This window comes from Colletotrichum siamense (genome assembly GCF_013390195.1).
Source record: "Colletotrichum siamense strain Cg363 chromosome Unknown KSG_Cg363_contig01, whole genome shotgun sequence".
NCBI lineage: Eukaryota > Fungi > Ascomycota > Sordariomycetes > Glomerellales > Glomerellaceae > Colletotrichum > Colletotrichum siamense.
In genome coordinates this window covers 1,031,225-1,049,966 of record NW_023501014.1, presented here as the reverse complement: position 1 = coordinate 1,049,966, position 18,742 = coordinate 1,031,225, and the positions used below count along the sequence as shown (strand labels likewise).

Sequence of the window (18,742 nt, the reverse complement as noted above, 5' to 3'; positions counted from 1 at the left end):
CTGCTTGTACTGTCCATGACTACCAGAACTTCAGGAAGGTAGGGGCGGGGGTCTTGTTGGAGGGCTTTCCCCTCTTTTGTTCCTCCTCTTTGGATGTGGAGTTCCGCTATGGTCATAGAACTTCCGTTGAACTTGGCTTTTCCATGAGATCTTTTCTCGCAAGTCTCGTCAGGGAAATATCTTCTCTCTTAAGCATGTACATCTGCTTCAAATCCCCCTCTCTACGCACACACCTACGAACTCATCTTCTATCTTCTCGAGAGTCTCTATCGCTTTTTGCTCTCAGCACTCTCCACGTCATCAGGTCTTACTTAGCACGAAGACATCATGAAGTTCCTCGGTCTCTTACTACTTTTGTTTGGCCAGCTAGCTGTCGCTGCCGGTCCGTCTCACGCCTTTGAGACGGTCTTATACTACATTGCCTACAGGCTGGAATGGAAGATGTACGGGCAGTCTCAAAGGCTGCTGTACCCTGTCAAGTCTCCCCTCCTCGAAGGCGATCTCAAGCCGTTTCCACAAAACGTCGGCCCAGATGGCAACATGCTGCCATTCCCCGACTTCGTCTGCAGATACATGAACAGAGACGACAAAACAGGAGCCAAATGCAACGTCGAACTGGACCTCGACAATCCCGAGCGAACAGGAGAGTTGTTACTGAAGGAGGGAAATAACGGCGCTGCGAAGATCCCAGATATGCGGGGGGTTCCCAAAGACAAAATGAGGGAGATCATAGAGGAGAATGATGCGGAAATCACAGACGACTTGAAGTACTACAACAGCTTTACCGAAGACCTCGCCCAAACATTCAATGCTGCCGCCAAGAAATACGGTACCAGCACTTCCAGCGAGGTTTACAAGGAACTTGCAGCTGTTGAGCCTCTTGTGGATCGTATTCTCAAGGTGCGGTCACAAGATATGCAGAAAAAGCGCAACATCCGTCAGACTTTTGTGCAAGCCTTTTTCCAAGACGGCGGTGCTTTCGATGGCTATAAAGGTTCGATAGACCCTGCGGATATGCTGAAGAATGCAAAACTCTGGCAAGCAGTCAAGTTAAAGCTCGGAATGGAGAAGTTACCAGATGACGATCCTAAGATCATGAAAGGTTTGAAGGACTGGGTGGATGGGATAGGTAAGACATACACGGTCAAACCGAAGCCTCTATTTGGGGTGTATTCATATGGCCACATCTACGCTCTGAAGGGTTGGGAGGGGATGAAACAAAATCTTCAGTGTCAACTAAAAAGCAAGAAGTAAATTTTCTATGTAGTATAAGGTAGTATTGTTATGATGTACAGTAGATCTTGTTCATGCCTCGTAATGTTTCACAGATTACCATGTCATGCCTCCTATAATAATTTATTGTGGATACTAGGAAAGATTCTGAAAAGTGCAAACATCTTTGACCAAGGTAGACAAAAGGTTGATTCAGGGTCAGCTTCCTGTCGCACGTCTTTGACTCCAGAGAAATGTTGACTCATTGAATGGATTTGCAAAGGGCTCGACCCATCTGTAGAAGCCCAAGACTGAACCTCGGTGTTGCGCCCCATTTGCCTCATATTTCCCATCGGTCTTTCTTGCGGTTGGAGATTCATCCGCCGGATGAATCGACACACCTGCTGCAGCGAGAAAGCCCCTGGCCCTGCCTTGCAATGTTTGCGTCCCCACTTAGAACCAACAGAAATTCAATCCCAGTCGAACCAGGCAGTGGTCAATTTCGTCCAACAGGGGTAGCGTGCCTACCTGAACTCTGCAGCAACCATAATTGCTATCACAAAGGGCAGGTCGTATCCGGCGTAGGGCGTTTTGCCCAGCTGCTCGTTAAGATCCATGTTCAGCATGCGAACCAACAACGCCGAAGACATCGCCGCAGGCGTGAAGTTGAAGGAAGTACTCAGTTGTTACTCCAGGATACATTCCTTAGCTTACCAGGAGCCCTGGCTGTCCTTAGCCTCGGGAGGGGCCCGTTGAAGATCATGTGCTGCACTATGCTATCGATCGCGGGCCGAAGAGGGACTTTTGTCTCGGCTGCAAAGGGATGAACCACCGAGATTCTTGGCAACGGATATCGGCAGTGACTCTGTCAAAACAAACGAGGCATTCTCCTAAACTCAGACACGAATGCATATTGAAGCGAACATGATGATGCTTGCGGTACATGGCTCGTGTCTTACTTGGTGTGTTCCTTCTGTTCTTTTGTCCCGCATCTTGCTCCAAATCATCCTGAAAGACCACCTACCAACCCAGCTTTTACACTAAGGATGAGAATCCCGAAAATAAGCAAGGCCTCAAAGCCTGTGTTGATCTGGCAGGCCGTGAAGTTGCACCAACCATAGGCCCTGATTTCGTTCCATAACATGACGCAGAGCCACTTCTACGTTCTCGAGGGCTAAAAGGAATGGAGACTTATTTGCAATTCAAAATGAATGGCAAGATACTTTACCAGGAAGCAGACTTGTACATGTATACCCAGACAGTTCCTATTGGGTTCACTCACAGAGAGTCTCTTCGCTTAGAACACAGATACCAAGCCTTCTCAATCCTCTTTTCTTGACATTTCAACCATCCTAGTGCTCTTCTCCAAGGTGTTCCTCATTCTTCGCCACCGGCCGCTGATTTCCTTGTTATTTTGCTACTCGCTGATTGGCAAGCTTCATCCTCGCCCAGCCTACGCCCTTCAGGGACGCTGCTTATGGCTTGCGTGATAACAGCAATTTTGTAACTTGTTGTTATACGCACCCACTCAATGTGGGTTATCGCAAGGCCCCCATCCCCTGCCTGTTGGTCTCATTCCAGTCTTTTGACGAGCCTTCCGCTGTTGCAGTCATGACAGGCGACAAAGAAACCCTCCCTCGTCGACCTCGGTACCCCTGGCATTGAAAAGAACCAACAGACTGCAGACACTACTTGGTTGGGGAGATAAGCTTTAGTGGTCAGGGATCGGATGGGGCAGTTTCTCGAATAGGAAAATGCTTTGCTTGAACAGTGCAGCCGACATGTGTTACCAATTTGCTATCCACAATCATTAGTGGCAATCGTTATGTTGCACTCGGCGCGGGGCGCTGCGTCGTGCCGCACTTTGAACGCATGCAGTGGCGGGGCGTCAGGGCCAACAACAACATGAAGCACATCACCTTGTGTATTTACAGGGCTAAATCATCGTATGGGTTTTCAAAGATCCAGGTCTCGCTTAGCGGGGCGCCTAAAGCTCGATAACCCCGGCCCGCAGACCCGTTGGCGATGTTAAATTGCGCTTTTAGCCTTGCCAGGTGAGAGGTCCCCCTCCCACCCCGGTAGCCAGGGGTCTTTTGTAATTTTGCAAGGCATCATCGTGTTCTGTGAAAACAGCCATGTCCGGACTTCTTGGCAGCAAACGTCGGCAACATTGTTGCCGACGTAGGCGGGGGGCGCTTGAACAAGCTCGGTTGATAGCTTCAATCATGGACCTTTACATGGCTTGGAGCCTGGTGTATGAATTTTGCTGCTCTTGTACCCTCGGCCTGAGCCTTAACCTTACTGACCACACTTATTTCCCTCGCTAGCCAAGTCTCGAGAAAAGGGAAAAAACCAGAAGCATTTCTTTCTCCTTTTGACATTCTCATGCTTTCGTAAAGTAGAGGCATTCATCATGACTTACTACTCTCTTTTGGCTTTACTGGCGGCGACCCTCGGGGCCGCCGACGACTTTATGCCATATGTTTACTTCGAGAACCAAGAGTTTCTCGCCAACGGCTCCAATCTTGCTCGCATGGCCTGGAGCGAGATAGAAGCGGCCTTTCAGCATCCCGCTCACGCCGATGTCGCGACATTCAGCGGCCTCGACTGGACGAAGCCCTACCCAGGCTCGTCGGTCGACGGCTTCGAAGCCCACCTCCGCATTGCCAACGATGTCCCATGGCCGGACTCCTTTGCCAAAAATCAGTCAACCGAGGTCACGGCCCTCACCTTTGGTCTACCTTCCGCCCTGATGGACGGAGGAAAGGGTTTGCCTCTGCCGATGGACCCGTCTTGGTTCATTTGCCGTCACTACTTTGTTAGTGCTCGACCGGATCCTACCGAACAAATCGATCATGGTTGTGGTTTTCTGTCTGAGGAGTGTCGCGCCGATATGGAGACAAGTCTTACGGGGAACTGGTTCCAGGAGGACCCAGATGTTCCTTGCTCGGCACTGATTCTCGATCCTGTGCCTGTTAGCTGCCAGGACACACTCGGTCTTGTTCGAGGTGATGTTATCGGTGAGCATGCCGTCTATTGTGCCATTTCTACTGCAATCATAATTCTAACCTCTCGGATTCAAAGCTTTGAACTCGGAATCCCTGGAAGATGCTTCTACCGCCACGGCCTACGTCACAGACCAGATCACAGACTGGTCGTGGATGATTGGCACTGGTGCTATCGACGAAGGCAATACGACCGCCTACTATGACGCGTCAAATCGGACCTTCATCATTGGTACTGTATTCGGATACAGCTCCAGCGTTGATGAGGCCAAGAGGCAGACTCCAAAGTTGTCCCTTGCCTGTCTCCGTCCTGAGTGGGTTCCTCCTTCAACCCCCAACGTCACTTCCGCTGTCCCGCCATACTCCTACCCACCTCAGACAACAACATCCGCCACGACGACTACTGCCCAATCATCCCAGCCAGCGACCACCGCGCCATCCGGTCCTGCCTGTGTTTCTGGAACGGTATCACCTTACCGCACTAGCGGCGACTTCAAGGAGCTGTGCGAGTTCAGCTGCACTTATGACTATTGTCCTCCGACGGCGTGCCAGTGTCTTGAGTACGCTGACACAGCCAAGGCTAGTCCCCCTGTCGTAGACTCTGACGGTTGTCCCCTTGACGGCGTCACTGACGATGACTATGTACATTTGTGCAGTTTTGCGTGCAGCCACGGGTCCTGTCCAGAGGCAACATGCAAGCTCTGCTGATCTGTGTTGACTCGACGCTTTATTAATGAAGAGACTAGCAGATAATTTCACTTCGACCTGTGTCTGAGTAATAGTAAACATAGAAGAACAATGAAAACACATGCATGCACCATTGAAGACGTGAAACATGCGAATACTGTGAGATCAGAATTTAATCCAAGTGGAATCAGCAACTTTTCTACTCAGACCTAAGCAAAGTAATTATGATTCGACCACATGAACCATTTTCGTAGTTTGATACAGAAGCACCACACCAGCAGGGTTTCAACAGTCAACTCATAGTTCAGATCAACTGAAATGAATTTTGCGGTTGTGATATGACTATCAGAAGCCCTGATCCCAGCTTGTGCCTTTGGCTCCGCAATGGTCTCGAGGAAGACGACTCCAAGCTGGCCGTCTTAGGCATATCACTTCGGCAAGTATCAGATGACAGAGCATTAGCCATATGTGGTGAGATGATAATGTGTCCAATGTCCAATCTTATTATGAGGAATATCTATCGTTGACATCTAGGTAGTATTACGGTCATGATTCCGGACTGAAGATAGTTAGTTCCTATATTCCATCATCTTTGTGATGCTTAGGGATTGTACACTACTGGTAGTTAGTGAGGGACCGTAGGACAAGTTTACGATACACATTTGCGAGACGATTATTTGTATACGCCCGCTTCTTAATTGTGAGAAGATCATATACCGGCGTTCGATCTACAGCCCATTTTATTCTGATATCATATTGAATTTGAGACGTTAGATACTCTTTCCTAGGAGGTAAGCTTCAATGTCCACTCTCTTAGATCTTATCCACTTAATAGCAATATCATGATCAACTAAACTTCTGTTCGCTACCTTAGACAGGATGTAGACATTTATGATATCGACCGCGAACTCGCCATGCTTCGTCATCATATAGTCTAACTTCTCTCTCTCGTACGGCCCCTCAACACCTGATTCTCAAAAACCTAACTGTGAGGTTGGAACATTTCCAAGTTTCATCTTTGAATTCCACGGTACAGCTCTGGATTGTCCTTACTCTCGCAACTTGTGGCCAAACTTTAAGAACTTCAAAATGCTCGTCGGCGCTCGCAGATCGTCCTTTTCGATCAATTTGATGTCGAATTCGAACCTAGCAACTGAGTGCCTCCGTGCTGCCCGCTCCCACGCGATGGACACCTTAGAATCTCGCGTTTTGACGCTCCAAGTGGCCCCCACTGTGAGTAAGCCGATGCCTTCAATAAGCTCATACCTGAAGAAAAAGCCCTCGTGTATACCAGGGGCCCATACTTCCATAGCCTGTAAGCATGGCATATAAAAGGCTGCTTTAGCAGCGGCCAACAAGACTTGGTCAACCTTTGCTGCATTCGCAGCTAGACCCTGGGCTTGACAGGTAAGGACTAGGTATTTCAGTGTTGATCTGGATGATATCCCGAGACTCCATGTTTTGCTAGCGGCGTCATGGAAGCATCGTAGAAGGCTTGTTGCGTCTGTTGCATGGGAAATTGCCAGTGCTTCCAGTTTGAAGCTAGCAATTGTCGCTTCAGAAGTCAGTTCCTTATTCGAAGTCTTAGAATAAAGTGTGTTTTCATGTAGTCTCCGGGACTGTGTTTCCCACAATGTAAGCGTGCGCAGGCTGGTGAAGCGTGTTGCATAGCGGAGCAAGGAGGCGTTCGCGTGCTCTCGTTGGCTCTGATCTTCCTCGTCCGCACCCCGCCAAGGCTCATAATTAACGTCTCGCAGACTCGGAAGTTTGCTGAGTATACTCCTCAAGGAGTAAGACGACAGGCTTCGTAAACATTTCTGACTGATACTGAGTTTCCTGATCACAGTAACCTCTGGAAGGCCAGATCTACCGAGTTGGAGTTCAAGAAGCTGGCCTAGAAGTCGCTTCTTGGCATTCAGTCTCGAGTATCCAGGCGACTGGGCGATGACCTGGCGCTCATGATCTCGAAAAGATGTCTGATGATGCTTGGGATCGCTCGGAGAGCTAGCGCTGAGCTCTAGGATGATATCGGCTTCTGGACCTCCTGCCTGCCCAGGCCAACTAGACAGCACATGAAAAAGGCTTAGAAGACTGTTGGAGAAAGTCCTATTGTTATCTGCCTTGGTCTCCGCGCTTTCTTCGTGGCCGCATTGCTGGCATGTGTACTCTTGGAAGCTCACATGAAGTGAAATCTTTCTGACCCAAACTTTCTTCGAGTACGTGGTAAACGCTTTGAAGTACTTCATATCAAACGGCATGTCTGACCTGAGCTTTATTGTTCTCCAGAGCCGAGAGGTGAAAAACTTGTACCAATCCATCGATACTGTAGACCAGCGTGTAAAAGGACTCTTCCCAGCAGTTGGTCCTAGCTGCCATAGTTCTTCTAGGACCATGAGCTTAAGCTCTAATGGAAGATGAATCCACGGGAACGGCGCTGTGCTTTGAGATGCCATGGCTTAGGCACTCAAAACTGCTTAATAGTTCAATTCAGAGTCGAAGAGTCGGATGCTTTGAAAGGTGAGTTAGGTATGGATGCAAAGTGAATGAGGTAGGGAATGAATCATTGACTGTAGATTTAACCTGTGCGTAAGCAACTGCTAATCTAGTTATTCGATTTTCTTTTCCCTCATCAAGGTAGCATGAGTCATTTCTAAAAACCAAGCATGGTTTTCATCTAGGTCCACCTTTCAGACACAGCAACCTCTTTGAACGTTTCATCAGGGAACTCCGTAATGAAACTCCCGCCCTCGCGGAAACTCGGGGGGGGGGGGGGGGGGGGGGGGGGATTACGGACAACGACGACGACGAGAGATACCGAGCCTGTTTTACGGAGTGTCAATGCAGGCATTGCCGCGCGACAAAGTGATGCCCAGATAGGCTCCAGAGATGGTATCAAATGATATGGAAACTTTCTCCCGTGTGATGGGGTTAGCAGGTAGTTTAGTGACCTTCCAAGTTTGGGGAAGTAGTGCATTGGGTGGCAGGAACTTCGGTAAAAGGTATGCCACCAACGTTTTGCTGTGCCGCTCGGCCGTTCGCCCCTTTTGGTTGGGTAAGCTGACGGCGAAGGAGTGCAAGATTTGGACTCAACCTGCAAGAAGTATGGGAAATCGAATCGAGCGACGATACGCATTACCAGACTAGGTAAGTAAGAACTAGTAGCTCCGTTGCTGAACCCTCTCTGCATGTCTGTAGTGTGGAATTCAACTAACTATCCGGGGTTTTCCTTAACGAAACCCTGTCGCAGCTGCCAAGATCTGCACCAGACAAGCTTCATAATAAGCATTTTTCTCGGCTCGGCAAGATCCACGGGTGCCTGCTGCTCACCCCTGGTAAGGTGGACCAAGGTTAGCCTAGGTTGGCAGCTCGGCAGGTTAATAGACCGACATTCCCACCCTCCCTCCGTTGGAATGCTTCCAGCTGATGTCGGACAAAAGCGAGAGTGATAAGAAAAGCCGCTAACAAATAGAGAAAATGATGTCCTTGAGCTATCCAATGTAGGTTATCTATAATTGCTGAACTTTTCTCTCAGTCGCAGAAGTTGCAAAGGCTGATTGGCAATCGTGATCAAGGAACTTTGTTGGAGAACACTGATCCAGCTTGGCCAACAGAAGTCATACATGAACGCAGATGATGGCCAGTCTCTCATTTGGCTGCCTAAACCTCCCTGGTCATGTTGTCAGATGTCACGGCCTAGCCGCTCCGAGGATTGCAAGGGCTAGCCCTGCGGGGTGAGGCATTTTCAACCTCTTGCGGAAAGAGGAAAGCCGTATTTCAACTTCATCAGAGGACAGTAGCTTTTGCCGTCCATATCACAAGTCATTCAGAGCCCGTGCCGTAGGAAAGCATCGCACCTCAACCTCAATTTGGCACTTAGACCCCAATCTCACTCCCAGGACTCAATACACGTTTGGTTTGACGGTAAAAGTCACGGTGGCGAGGTTGTTACTGAGCTTCGAAAAAGATCTTCCGTGTCTTGGCAATGTAATCACATCCATCACGTCCAACATTGGTATCTCGTGTGCGGAACAATAGGCAAAGACATTTTGCTCCAAGGATTTTCTCACGCGGCTAAGCTGATATGGACTTTGCCCGGAATCGTGTCGTGACAAGGTTTGAGCGAAGTAGTTATAAACCGAGGAACAGCTTTCTGCGACATGAAGAATCGAATATGGTAGCTGCCTTCGTAGTTCCTTGTCGAGACTCACTGGCAATCAGCAATCATGAGGTTTCCAATCCTCACATCTTTGGCGGTTCTCGCAAGCGCTTGCCATGTGCAAGCCAAAGCGGTGTTTGCCCATTTCATGGTACGATACGCCAGGTGAACTGTCATTTCCTTAGAACACTACTGACTGTAAATAGGTTGGAAACACTGGGAGATATTCTACTGCCACCTGGCGTGACGACATCCGTCTCGCTCAAGAGGCCCACATTGACGGATTCGCCCTTAACATTGCCTACGGCGAGCGCATGAACGCTGCGTCGCTAGAGAACGTCTTTGAGGTAGCCAGCGACATGGGCTTCAAGCTCATCTTTTCCTTCGACTACGCCGGCGGGGGCCCATGGCCTAAGGATGACGTTCTCAACCTATTGAAGAAGTACGCCACCAGGCCTGAATACTTCAAGCATAGCGACGGGACACCGCTTGTGTCCACTTTCGAAGGCCCCGAACAGGCTGCAGATTGGGTCGACATCAAGCGCTCCTTTCCCTGCTTCTTTATGCCCGATTGGTCCTCAAAGGGAGCCAAGAGGGCAGCAGAACTGGCAGGTGGAGTTGCTGATGGTCTCTTCAACTGGGCTGCCTGGCCTTGGGGAAACACTAACATGGATACATATGTGGATGCTTCATATTACCAGTATTTGAGGGTGGATGGGGATAACAGTAAGCCATACATGATGCCTGCGTCGCCGTGGTTCTACACGAATCTCCCCGGCTATAACAAAAATTGGCTGTGGCGCGGAGACGACCTGTGGCACGACCGCTGGATCCAGATTGTTTACAATCAGCCAGAGTATGTTTCTCTCTCGTTGGTTTCTCCCATGCTTGTTTCCGGACGGCAGCTAACATAGTTGGTCTCGAAGCTACGTTGAAATCATTTCCTGGAATGACTACGGAGAATCCCATCATATCGGTCCTCTTCGTCCTAACGCCATGGACGCCTTTGTCACGGGTAGAGCCCCTTTCAATTTCGCGAGAGACATGCCCCACGATGGTTGGAGGATGACACTTCCCTTCTGGATCGATTACTACAAGAACGGCAAAGCGACTGTGACCCAGGAGGGCATCATGGGATGGTTCAGAACAACCCCTGCAGCCACGTGCAGCGATGGCGAGACATCCGGTAATACCGCCAGCCAGTTGCAGCTAGAGTTCTCGCCGGCCGAAGTCATGCAAGACAGGATCTTCTTTTCGGCTGTGCTTGGCTCGCATGCAGATGTTACTGTCAACGTCGGGGGAACCTCACAGGCCGGAACTTGGACGTCCGTCCCGGACGGGGGCATCGGAGTCTACCACGGAAGCGTGCCATTTCAGGGCAGGGGTTCGGTATCCATCTCTCTTCATAGAGGCGGTGCGAACATCGCCACTATCGACGGTGGTTCCATTACAGACAACTGCGCAGAACGCGGTCTCACCAACTGGAATGCGTGGGTTGGGAGTGCGATGGCTGCAGGCTCCATCTCCGCCACACCGGCACTATCACGCGACGAGCAGAAATGCATCAAAGGCACTGGCGCGACTGGTTTCACCAAGCTCTGCGAATTTACCTGCAAGTACGGCTACTGCCCCGTCTCAGCATGTCAGTGTCTCGCCATCGGCGCCCCAATCTCTGAACCTCCTACCACAGGCCCGGCTGGTTTCCCAGCTGCGGGTAAGAGTGAGAGCTACACGGGTCTCTGCGGGTGGTCATGCCCTCGCGGTTTTTGCCCTTCGGAATCTTGCAGCACAAGCAAGCAACCTATCAAAAATCCCACTGTCTCCGAGTTTCTCCCTCCCGCATGTACCGGGGGTAGTTCGGACAACGGCCTCAGCGGGTTGTGTCAATTCGCTTGCAACTTTGGGTTCTGTCCCCGGGGCGTCTGCACGTGTTCTGACAAGGGCGGGCTGAACGAACCACCGCCGATCAAGGATACGACTGGCGACCCCGTGAATGAGATCAAGGACTTTGGGCTGTGCCAGTTTGCTTGTTCGCGCGGGTACTGTCCCTCAGACGCATGCCGCCTGGACTATCCTATAGACGAAGGAGACAGGTGCGATGTCAGAGACAACACGTGGCGTGAATGGACAATGCCAGCCATTCAGCATGCTAGATACCCAATGCCGCCCACGAACATGCACTACATCACAATCGTCAACCTCACGCCGTACACCTTCCGCTATATAAAGGACCGCTCCAACTACTACCAGATTGCTGCTGACTTTGACGATATCCCGCCGGGACAGTCACGTCAGAATAAGGCCCGGTGGGCAACCTCAGGCTCAAGCAGAGCTGACGACAACGGCGAGGCGTACTTTGAAGTCGCAGGCACGAACCATGAATTCCGCATCAGGTGCACAACACATTATCCCGCTGACAGGCCTATACGGTTCGTGGTTGACCTGAACGGCTGGGGACTAGGCGTCAAGGAATACGAGGTTCCAGAAACCGAAGTGTCTATCACGTTCGTGATTACAGGAAGCGAGAGCTACGGGTACCATCATTCTCTTACACTGGATAGCTCACCTGTGGCTTGGATGGATTCCATCAAGGAACATATTAAGGGAAGGCTCGTGAAGCACGTCATCATGCCGGGGGCTCATGATGCTGGAATGAGTAGGATTGGGAAGTACAAATGGGGCGGTAAGCATACCTTGACACGTGTTTGGATAGTTGCTGTTCTAACCTCGTTTCCTACAGGCACCTCCATGGACACCCAGACTCAAGCCTATAGCATCGCGGGGCAACTGGCGCTTGGTGCCCGCTATTTTGATCTTCGACCAGCTCTCGCGGATGACGAATTCCACATCTTCCACGTGTCCGATCCCAGAGCGACTGTAATCGTAGGAGCCTCGGGGGTCACGCTGCAAGATGTTATTGACGACATCAACGAGTGAGTTATTCCCACGAGCACCACCATCATCAATTTCCATGACTGTGAAATTGACATCTATAAGGTTCTACGCCAGAAATCCTGGTGAGGTCATCTTCCTGTGGATGCGAGACATGGTCTCCTTCCGGGGCGGCCTGTTTGGTGGTGGCCATCCCTTCGACGGGAATGAAATGGCCCAGTTATTCGACAAGCTGCGCGGAATCCAAAACCGCTGCCGCGGCCTGACCGAAGCGACTAAGTTGCAGGACCGGGTCATGGGCGAGCTCATGGAGCAGAACGACGGCAGGGGCTGCGTAGCCATCATCCTCGATCAGTTTGGCGTCGACGCGAGGGTCCCTCAGGATGACCCGGCGTCGGGCATCTTCCTCGCGGGAAAGCACATGGACCGCACCGACCGCTGGGAAGAGGGTGTGGGCAGAAGTCCCGGTGAGCTGCTCGCCTACCAGGCCACAGGGTTCTACGACGCAGAGCGCAGGCGCGCCGAGCCGTCGAACGGTGGTGACTTCTTCGTATCGCAGTGGGTTTTGAATGCGAAGCACGAGGACGCGGTGTTCTACGGGCTCGAGAACTTGGCAAACTACCTCACCACGCCGTTGCTGTACTACGGCGGCGTGGCGGCGATGACCCCGGAGATGTTTCCGACCGTTCTGCTGATGGACTACATAGGAATGCGTGTGTCCGGAGAGCACAACGAGAATAATCTAGCGGCCGAGTTGCGGACGTTGGCGCTGGGGTTGAATCTGTACATGGTCAGCGAGAATTGCTACGTCAGCAAGCGGCGGAATCCGCTGGTCAAGAAGTCGGGCAAGAGGTTGGCGGCGCCGTGGAATGGGATCATCTTTGCGAACGGGACTCGGATTGATGACCCGCCTCCGAACTTTGATCCTTGGCGAGTGGATGTCTTGAAGAGTGGAACGGTCTTTGGGAACGGGACTGTTCTGACGAGGAACATCACGAATCCTTTCTAGTAGCTGCCTATCTACGCTAAGCTGGCATACGCCGTTGGAAATCATTTGACACGACTTTAAGTCAGGATAAGGACGAGCGCGCCTAGCTGGTGATCTAATTCTAGAAGATAGTTCAGTGGGCATCAGCAAGGCATGTACTGAAATCTTCTAGAAAAGGACAGCAGTAACTCTGCGTAATGAATTCTATCGTCATCACAAACAGAAGACATGCATCAATTGTTGCATGAAAGATATCTTGGAAATGGCCATCAACAAAACTCTCAACTATGAAGGGAAACTGTTTAGACGACGGACTAGCCTTTCTGGTACTGGACACCATCGGTGGTGGATATCAAATCCTTCACCTTCTTCCTGCCATTACAAGATATTTCAATGCTTGGTGTGCCGGAATTCAAAGTTCGCATGAAATGGAGTGGGGTAGCCCTCGCCTCGAAGAGAGCCCCATTGACGGTGATTGGCCGAGGGTGTTTCAGCCGGTTGAGCAATTCTGAATGCAGCATTGCTGCAGAGAAGACCTTAAGACGCCATTCTTGCAAAACCTCAATAAGGCAATCGGTGAAAGAGTATCTACCTGGGGCAGCAGGTGGTTCGTCCTCTAATGATGAAGCACAAATAGTTTCTACGAGGTTATTGCCGCTGTGAAAGTCCGAGCTCGCTGTCCCTGATGCGCAGTCCAGGAGGATGAGGACGTCGCTTTTGATGCGATTTAAAAGTATCTGTGTTGCAGAAAAGCTTGGTATCTCGTTAGAAGAGTACTATGTCAATAAACGGGAATGGAAATGTACTTCAGCCAAGGGGAGTCAGCCTGCCTTGTCCTATCTTCACATTTAGCATAGAATCTGTAAAAGAATGACGGCAATACGTACGCCTGCCAGATACTTTGTCTAGCACCATTCATCCTCCCATATCCCGCGTAGTACAAAATTATCAAGGTGTCTCCCGAGTTATGCTCTTTGATAAAAGACCCTATTTTCATCATCAACTCCAGGTGTGCGTTATGAGACGGAATGGGAAAGGTTTCAGTCTCCATCATGTAGTCCTCTCTCATGCAACGCTCGAGATCTTTAATTTCAGGGAGAACAAACAAATCGTCTGCAACCCAGTGTAAGAGAAGGGCAATAGTCTTCGTGTATCTCCACGGCTTGCAATAATCAAGAGGTTTGGATGAGAGCTATCGTAGATTAATAAACGTATGAGTGTCATATTATGACATATATATATTTACTTACCACTCGATCTTCCCAGTGCTGGTCGAACTTTGATCCCATACCGTTCTGTCTCAACTCCTGTAACGCAAGCTGCAATGCCCGAGGAACGGTAATGCCAATGTCGCGAACTATCCGTACAAGCGAAGCCTGGTTGTCTGGATCCAGACAATGATCTATGCGGTCTTCTAGGTTGAGAAGTTCGTTGACTTCCGTCACTGCACCGTTGATAGACTTGACTAGCGTATTAGTCGGATCCGAATCACTGGGTCCATCCTCGAGTGGCAGATTTGCGCCAGCAGCGGTTCGTTGGCCCGACGTGTCTGCCATCCCTTCCATCAAGTCTTGGGGCTTGTCTTCAATGGCCTTGGGCTGCCAGATGACTTCGCGTTGGCGTTGGGGATAGTTCGCACCAAGAGAAGCTTGTCTATCGCGAGGTCCATAGACCGTAGTTGCTGTAACTTCGGTAGATTGCTGAAGCGACATATGCAGCAGACTATGGGTTGCACCTCTTAGCACGTTCACAGAACATCTGAATTTGTCGTTCTTCCTTTTACCAACTTACCAAAGATTCTCCGGTGACCTATCTTTGGTCGTTTGCAAGATGATCAGTTCCAACAAAGTCTGCAACAGACGGTGCTGTGCGCTCAAGGCATTTCGATAGAACAGCAGCTTCTGCTTGTAGCTGAAAATCCATTGGAGCCTCAGACCGAAATGACTCAACTTGCTACTGTTGCTATTTATGCGCTCCAGGAGGGGGTTGAGTATCTGCATCATGGCCTTTACAGGCGACAAAGTCCTGTCACATAGCTGCACCACGTCGTCCAGAAGGGTTTGAAGCTCTGGGGATGCCGTGGTTTGTCCAAGAACTTGAGCTCGAAGTTGGCAAAGTACCTTGGAGAAGGCACCTATCTCGTCGCCGTATGCTCGGACTTCAACTCCTGAAGATCCGATGCCATCGGCGATGCGGTACAGGCCTTTCGTGACGGTGAGCGCGGCAGTTGCGACGCCGACTATACTTGCGGCGATGCTCAATGGATCTGCCATAGGGCAGCGGGAAGCTTCAGAAAGCTGCTGGGGATTTCGGATCGTCAGGCGCCAAATGTTGCAGAAGATTGAGACGAAAACTTAGCCGTTTTTCTCCCATCTGGACTGGCAACAGTACTTTCACTCGCTTCAGGCTGGGAATACGATTTCAAGGTGGATGGAAAGGGTGGGCAATGCCTTGAACCAGTAGTTTGCTGTTCAAGTCTTGGCGACAGCCTGCTTGAGAGCCTGACAACGTGCGCGCATTTGATAGGAAGATTGTCGACTGCGCCTCAGCAATACCCCGCCGATGGGCATATCTATTCCGAGCCTCACGTCGAGAAAGGATTAGTAAATTTTGGCGACGTGCATGCTGACTTGACGATGTGTGAAATTACTTTCGTTAACATGGGTGTGATGAAGTCTTTCATATAATGGTATCAAACTATCTAATCTTGACAAATGCTCGTCTAGTCCAGCATGAGCATATCCCCACCCCTCACTTCAAGAGATCTCTCTATGGCTCAAACAAGAGAAACCCAACTAATAAAAAGCAAGCTCAAACGCCAGTGCCGCCCAAGCCAATCCTGTCGCTCATCAAATCCGTCACTCAACCTCTACCAAAAAGCTTCTTCGCCGTCACCCTCCTGCCCGAGCTCGGTGTATACTCCTGCTCGTGCCCATAATACCCATTCTGCTGCTCGCCAATCGAGCTCGGCGAGCGCTGCACATACGACGCCGCCGCCTCAGGCGCGAGGCCCTCCTCCGTCCTCAGCTTCTGGGGCCTGGGAGGCGGGGGCGGCGCCACCGCGGGAGGCGCTTGGGCGGGCGCACGGTAGTACTCTTCATCCCATTCCGAGGTCGACGTGTTGGTGCGCGGGGCCTCTTGGCGCGCTGTCTGCACCGGCGTCGGGTGGCCCGCGTAGGTATAGTTGCCGTTGGGCGCCGCGGGCTGCTGCTGCTGCTCTGGTTGGGATGTCGCCGCAGGGCGCTCACGTTCGCGGTCATCGCGGGAGCGGGTTGGGCGGTGGGCTGGTGCGGCGGGTGGTGCTTGCGCGGGCGCGGGGGTCGAGACTGGCTTACGGCTTGTCTCGCGTGGGGTCTCACGCTCGCGAGGCTTCTCGTCCTCTTCGTCTGAAGTTTCTTCTAAATCGCGGTCTTCGTCGGCGTACTGGGTCTCAGTTAGCATCATCGCTTGTGAACTGTAGGATAGGGATTGACTTACCATCCTCAACTCCTTCCTCATGGCCAGGTTGGCGCAAATATCCTTGGCCTCCTCAATGGCGACCTTCTGCGCCTTGAGCGTCATCCTACGGTCTCTAGTCTCCTTGTTCTCCGCAGCAATACCCTCGACCGTCTCATTCTGCATGCTCAGGATCTCAACAGAGTTGAAGATGCCATACATGCCCTGCAGCAAGTGCCGCTCCACAACCTGCGTGATGGTGTTGCGGATGAACGTCTTGGCCGCAAGCTCGTAAAAGATCAACATCTTCTCGCACACCTCCTGCGCCTCCGTGTACCTTCCACCGTCCTTGGTCGCCTCCAGCTGCCACTTGCGCAGCCGCTCCTCGTACTCGGGGTCGTACGGCTGGATCTCAAGGTTCATGTCCTGCGTCAGGCGCTCGAGCTCCTCCTGCGCGCTCGCCATCAGTTTCTTCACCTGCGGATCGAGGAAGTTGTAGCGCAGCGGGTCGTGCATGCGCCCGGGCCACGCAAAGTCGATGACCTCGCTCAGAAACTCGTTGCACACCACGCCGAGGTTGTCCTTGTGCTCCTGCGCGAGCCGCGGCCAGTTCTCCGAGTAGCTCTGGAAGAGCATGTACACGGCGCGCGGCTTGGGATCCATCGGGAACTCGGAGCCGCGGATCTGCCGCAGCAGCATCTCGACCTCCTTGGTCACGAAGTCGCGCTTGCCGCTGTCGGAGATGGTCACGCTGCCGTCGGCGCCCGTCGGCGAGCGCGGGTCCGTGGAGGATGCGAAGCCAAACTTGCGCCCGTTCTGGCGGATGCGGTGCGAGAACTTCTCGTTCTCCTCGATGGCGCGGGCGCGGAGGTTCTGGGCCGGCGTGCCGCGCGGGTCGGCGGTCGCGCGGAAAAAGTTCTTGCCCGGCGGGTTCTTGTAGAAGCCGTACACGGCGGGGATAACGAGCTCCTTGGACGCGGAGAAGAGCTCGACGAGCTCGATGCGCATCTCCTCGACGGTGTCCTTGCCGGTGCCCATGCTCTTGAGCTCGGCGTCGCAGTCGTCCAGGGCGTTCTGGATCTGCTTGCGCAGCGTCTTGACGTGGCGGCCGATGTGGCGCTGCAGCTGGACGGAGAGCTTCTGCTTCAGCGCCCCGGCGCCGCACATTGAGCCGGGCAAAGCGCGCCACTTGCCGCGACCGAAGAATTCCTCCTCGCGCTGCCTGCGCTCGCGGGCGGAGGGCCACGGCTGGCCCGCATCACGGGGGCCCGGGTTGAGAAGGACGTACCAGCCGAGCTTGAAGTAGTTCTGCTTGTCCTTGTTCTGGACGAGCTCGATGAACTTGTCTTCGAGGCCGATGGACTCGCAGAGGTCGGGCTTGGTGAGGACGCCGATGGTGCGGCTGCCGGAGGGGTCGAAGTGGCGCGCCTTGGTAAGGATCGGGGCCTGAACGTAGTCGGTGTTTCCGCCGACGACGGCGAGAATGATGGTACGGGAGGACTTCATGTAGCGGTCGCAGAGAGTCTCAATGGTCTTGATGTCGTCCATTGACTGGTCGTTGTTGGCGTTCTTGACGAGACCAGGAAGATCGACCAGTGTGAGGAGAGGCATGTCCGGTCCACGCTTCTCTACCACCAAGATATCGCGGGCGGCAAAGCGGCCGGGGATGTTCTTGGGCGCAATCAGCTCCACGGCCGACCTCATGAGCGACTCAAACGACATGTCGGTGTCCACCGCGCCGCCAAACTGTTTTAACCTCTCCTGCTCTCTAAAGTTGCGGTTCTTGTCGGGGATGATGGAGACGTTGAGCGTCGCCTCGGCGGACCGCCTCAGTCGGATCTCGGTCGCGAAGCGCGTGCATGCGCCAGCGTCGCGGGGAAACGGCGTCCCCGTGATGGCTTCGAGGACGGAACTCTTGCCGGCGGACTGGTCGCCGACGACGACGATTTGCGGGAGCTTGACATTGTCGAGCTGGGCGAACTGCAGCTTGTCGATGAGCTCGAGCAGGCCGCGCTGCTCGTTGGCCATGTCCGCCGTCCCCAGCGCCGAGTCGATGGTCGGAGCCATTTCGCGTTCGGGCCTGATGGAGGCGTTAGCTGCTGAGCGATAGTCACGGCCTGCTGGAGATTCTTCGTACAATGATCCCATAAGTGTCATGCAACGATGTATGTTAGAAGCAATGTGTATGGGGAGAGTGTGTGTATGTGTGGAAGAAGCAGTTTCGTAGAGCAGAAGCGCCGCGGGTCTGAGAGTAAGAAAGCGGCAGCAAGTCTTTTAAAGAGGGAAGCCGGTTTTTGATGGAGTATGCCTAGCTTAAGCTTATGTATAATTACGCAGCCCAGAGACACTTACGTCTGGACCGAACAT

At 52.2% G+C, this 18,742-nt stretch overlaps 4 protein-coding genes across 4 annotated transcripts; 3 read left to right on the top strand and 1 right to left on the bottom strand.

Moving 5' to 3' along the window:
• Positions 1–573: 573 nt before the first annotated feature.
• On the top strand, positions 574–1,254 carry CGCS363_v000269 (uncharacterized protein; the record flags this gene model as incomplete). The annotated part of the gene is made up of 1 exon (XM_036632118.1): positions 574–1,254. One exon carries the CDS (start codon positions 574–576, stop codon positions 1,252–1,254), a length of 681 nt encoding a protein of 226 aa, XP_036502688.1.
• A 2,371-nt stretch (positions 1,255–3,625) lies between these two features.
• Positions 3,626–6,802, top strand: CGCS363_v000268 (uncharacterized protein; the record flags this gene model as incomplete). Its single annotated transcript, XM_036632117.1, has 4 exons — positions 3,626–4,232; positions 4,297–4,777; positions 6,662–6,694; positions 6,751–6,802. 4 exons carry the CDS (start codon positions 3,626–3,628, stop codon positions 6,800–6,802), a joined length of 1,173 nt encoding a protein of 390 aa, XP_036502687.1.
• Positions 6,803–9,127: 2,325 nt separating this feature from the next.
• Mutanase-0 (Mutanase) lies at positions 9,128–12,961 on the top strand (the record flags this gene model as incomplete). The annotated part of the gene is made up of 5 exons (XM_036632116.1): positions 9,128–9,211; positions 9,267–9,916; positions 9,975–11,743; positions 11,801–11,993; positions 12,058–12,961. The coding sequence occupies 5 exons, from the start codon at positions 9,128–9,130 to the stop codon at positions 12,959–12,961; spliced, it is 3,600 nt and encodes a 1,199-aa protein (XP_036502684.1).
• Positions 12,962–15,802: 2,841 nt separating this feature from the next.
• On the bottom strand, positions 15,803–18,442 carry MX1 (Interferon-induced GTP-binding protein Mx1; the record flags this gene model as incomplete). Its single annotated transcript, XM_036632115.1, has 2 exons — positions 15,803–16,363; positions 16,418–18,442. 2 exons carry the CDS (start codon positions 18,440–18,442, stop codon positions 15,803–15,805), a joined length of 2,586 nt encoding a protein of 861 aa, XP_036502683.1.
• Between the last annotated feature and the right edge of the window lie 300 nt (positions 18,443–18,742).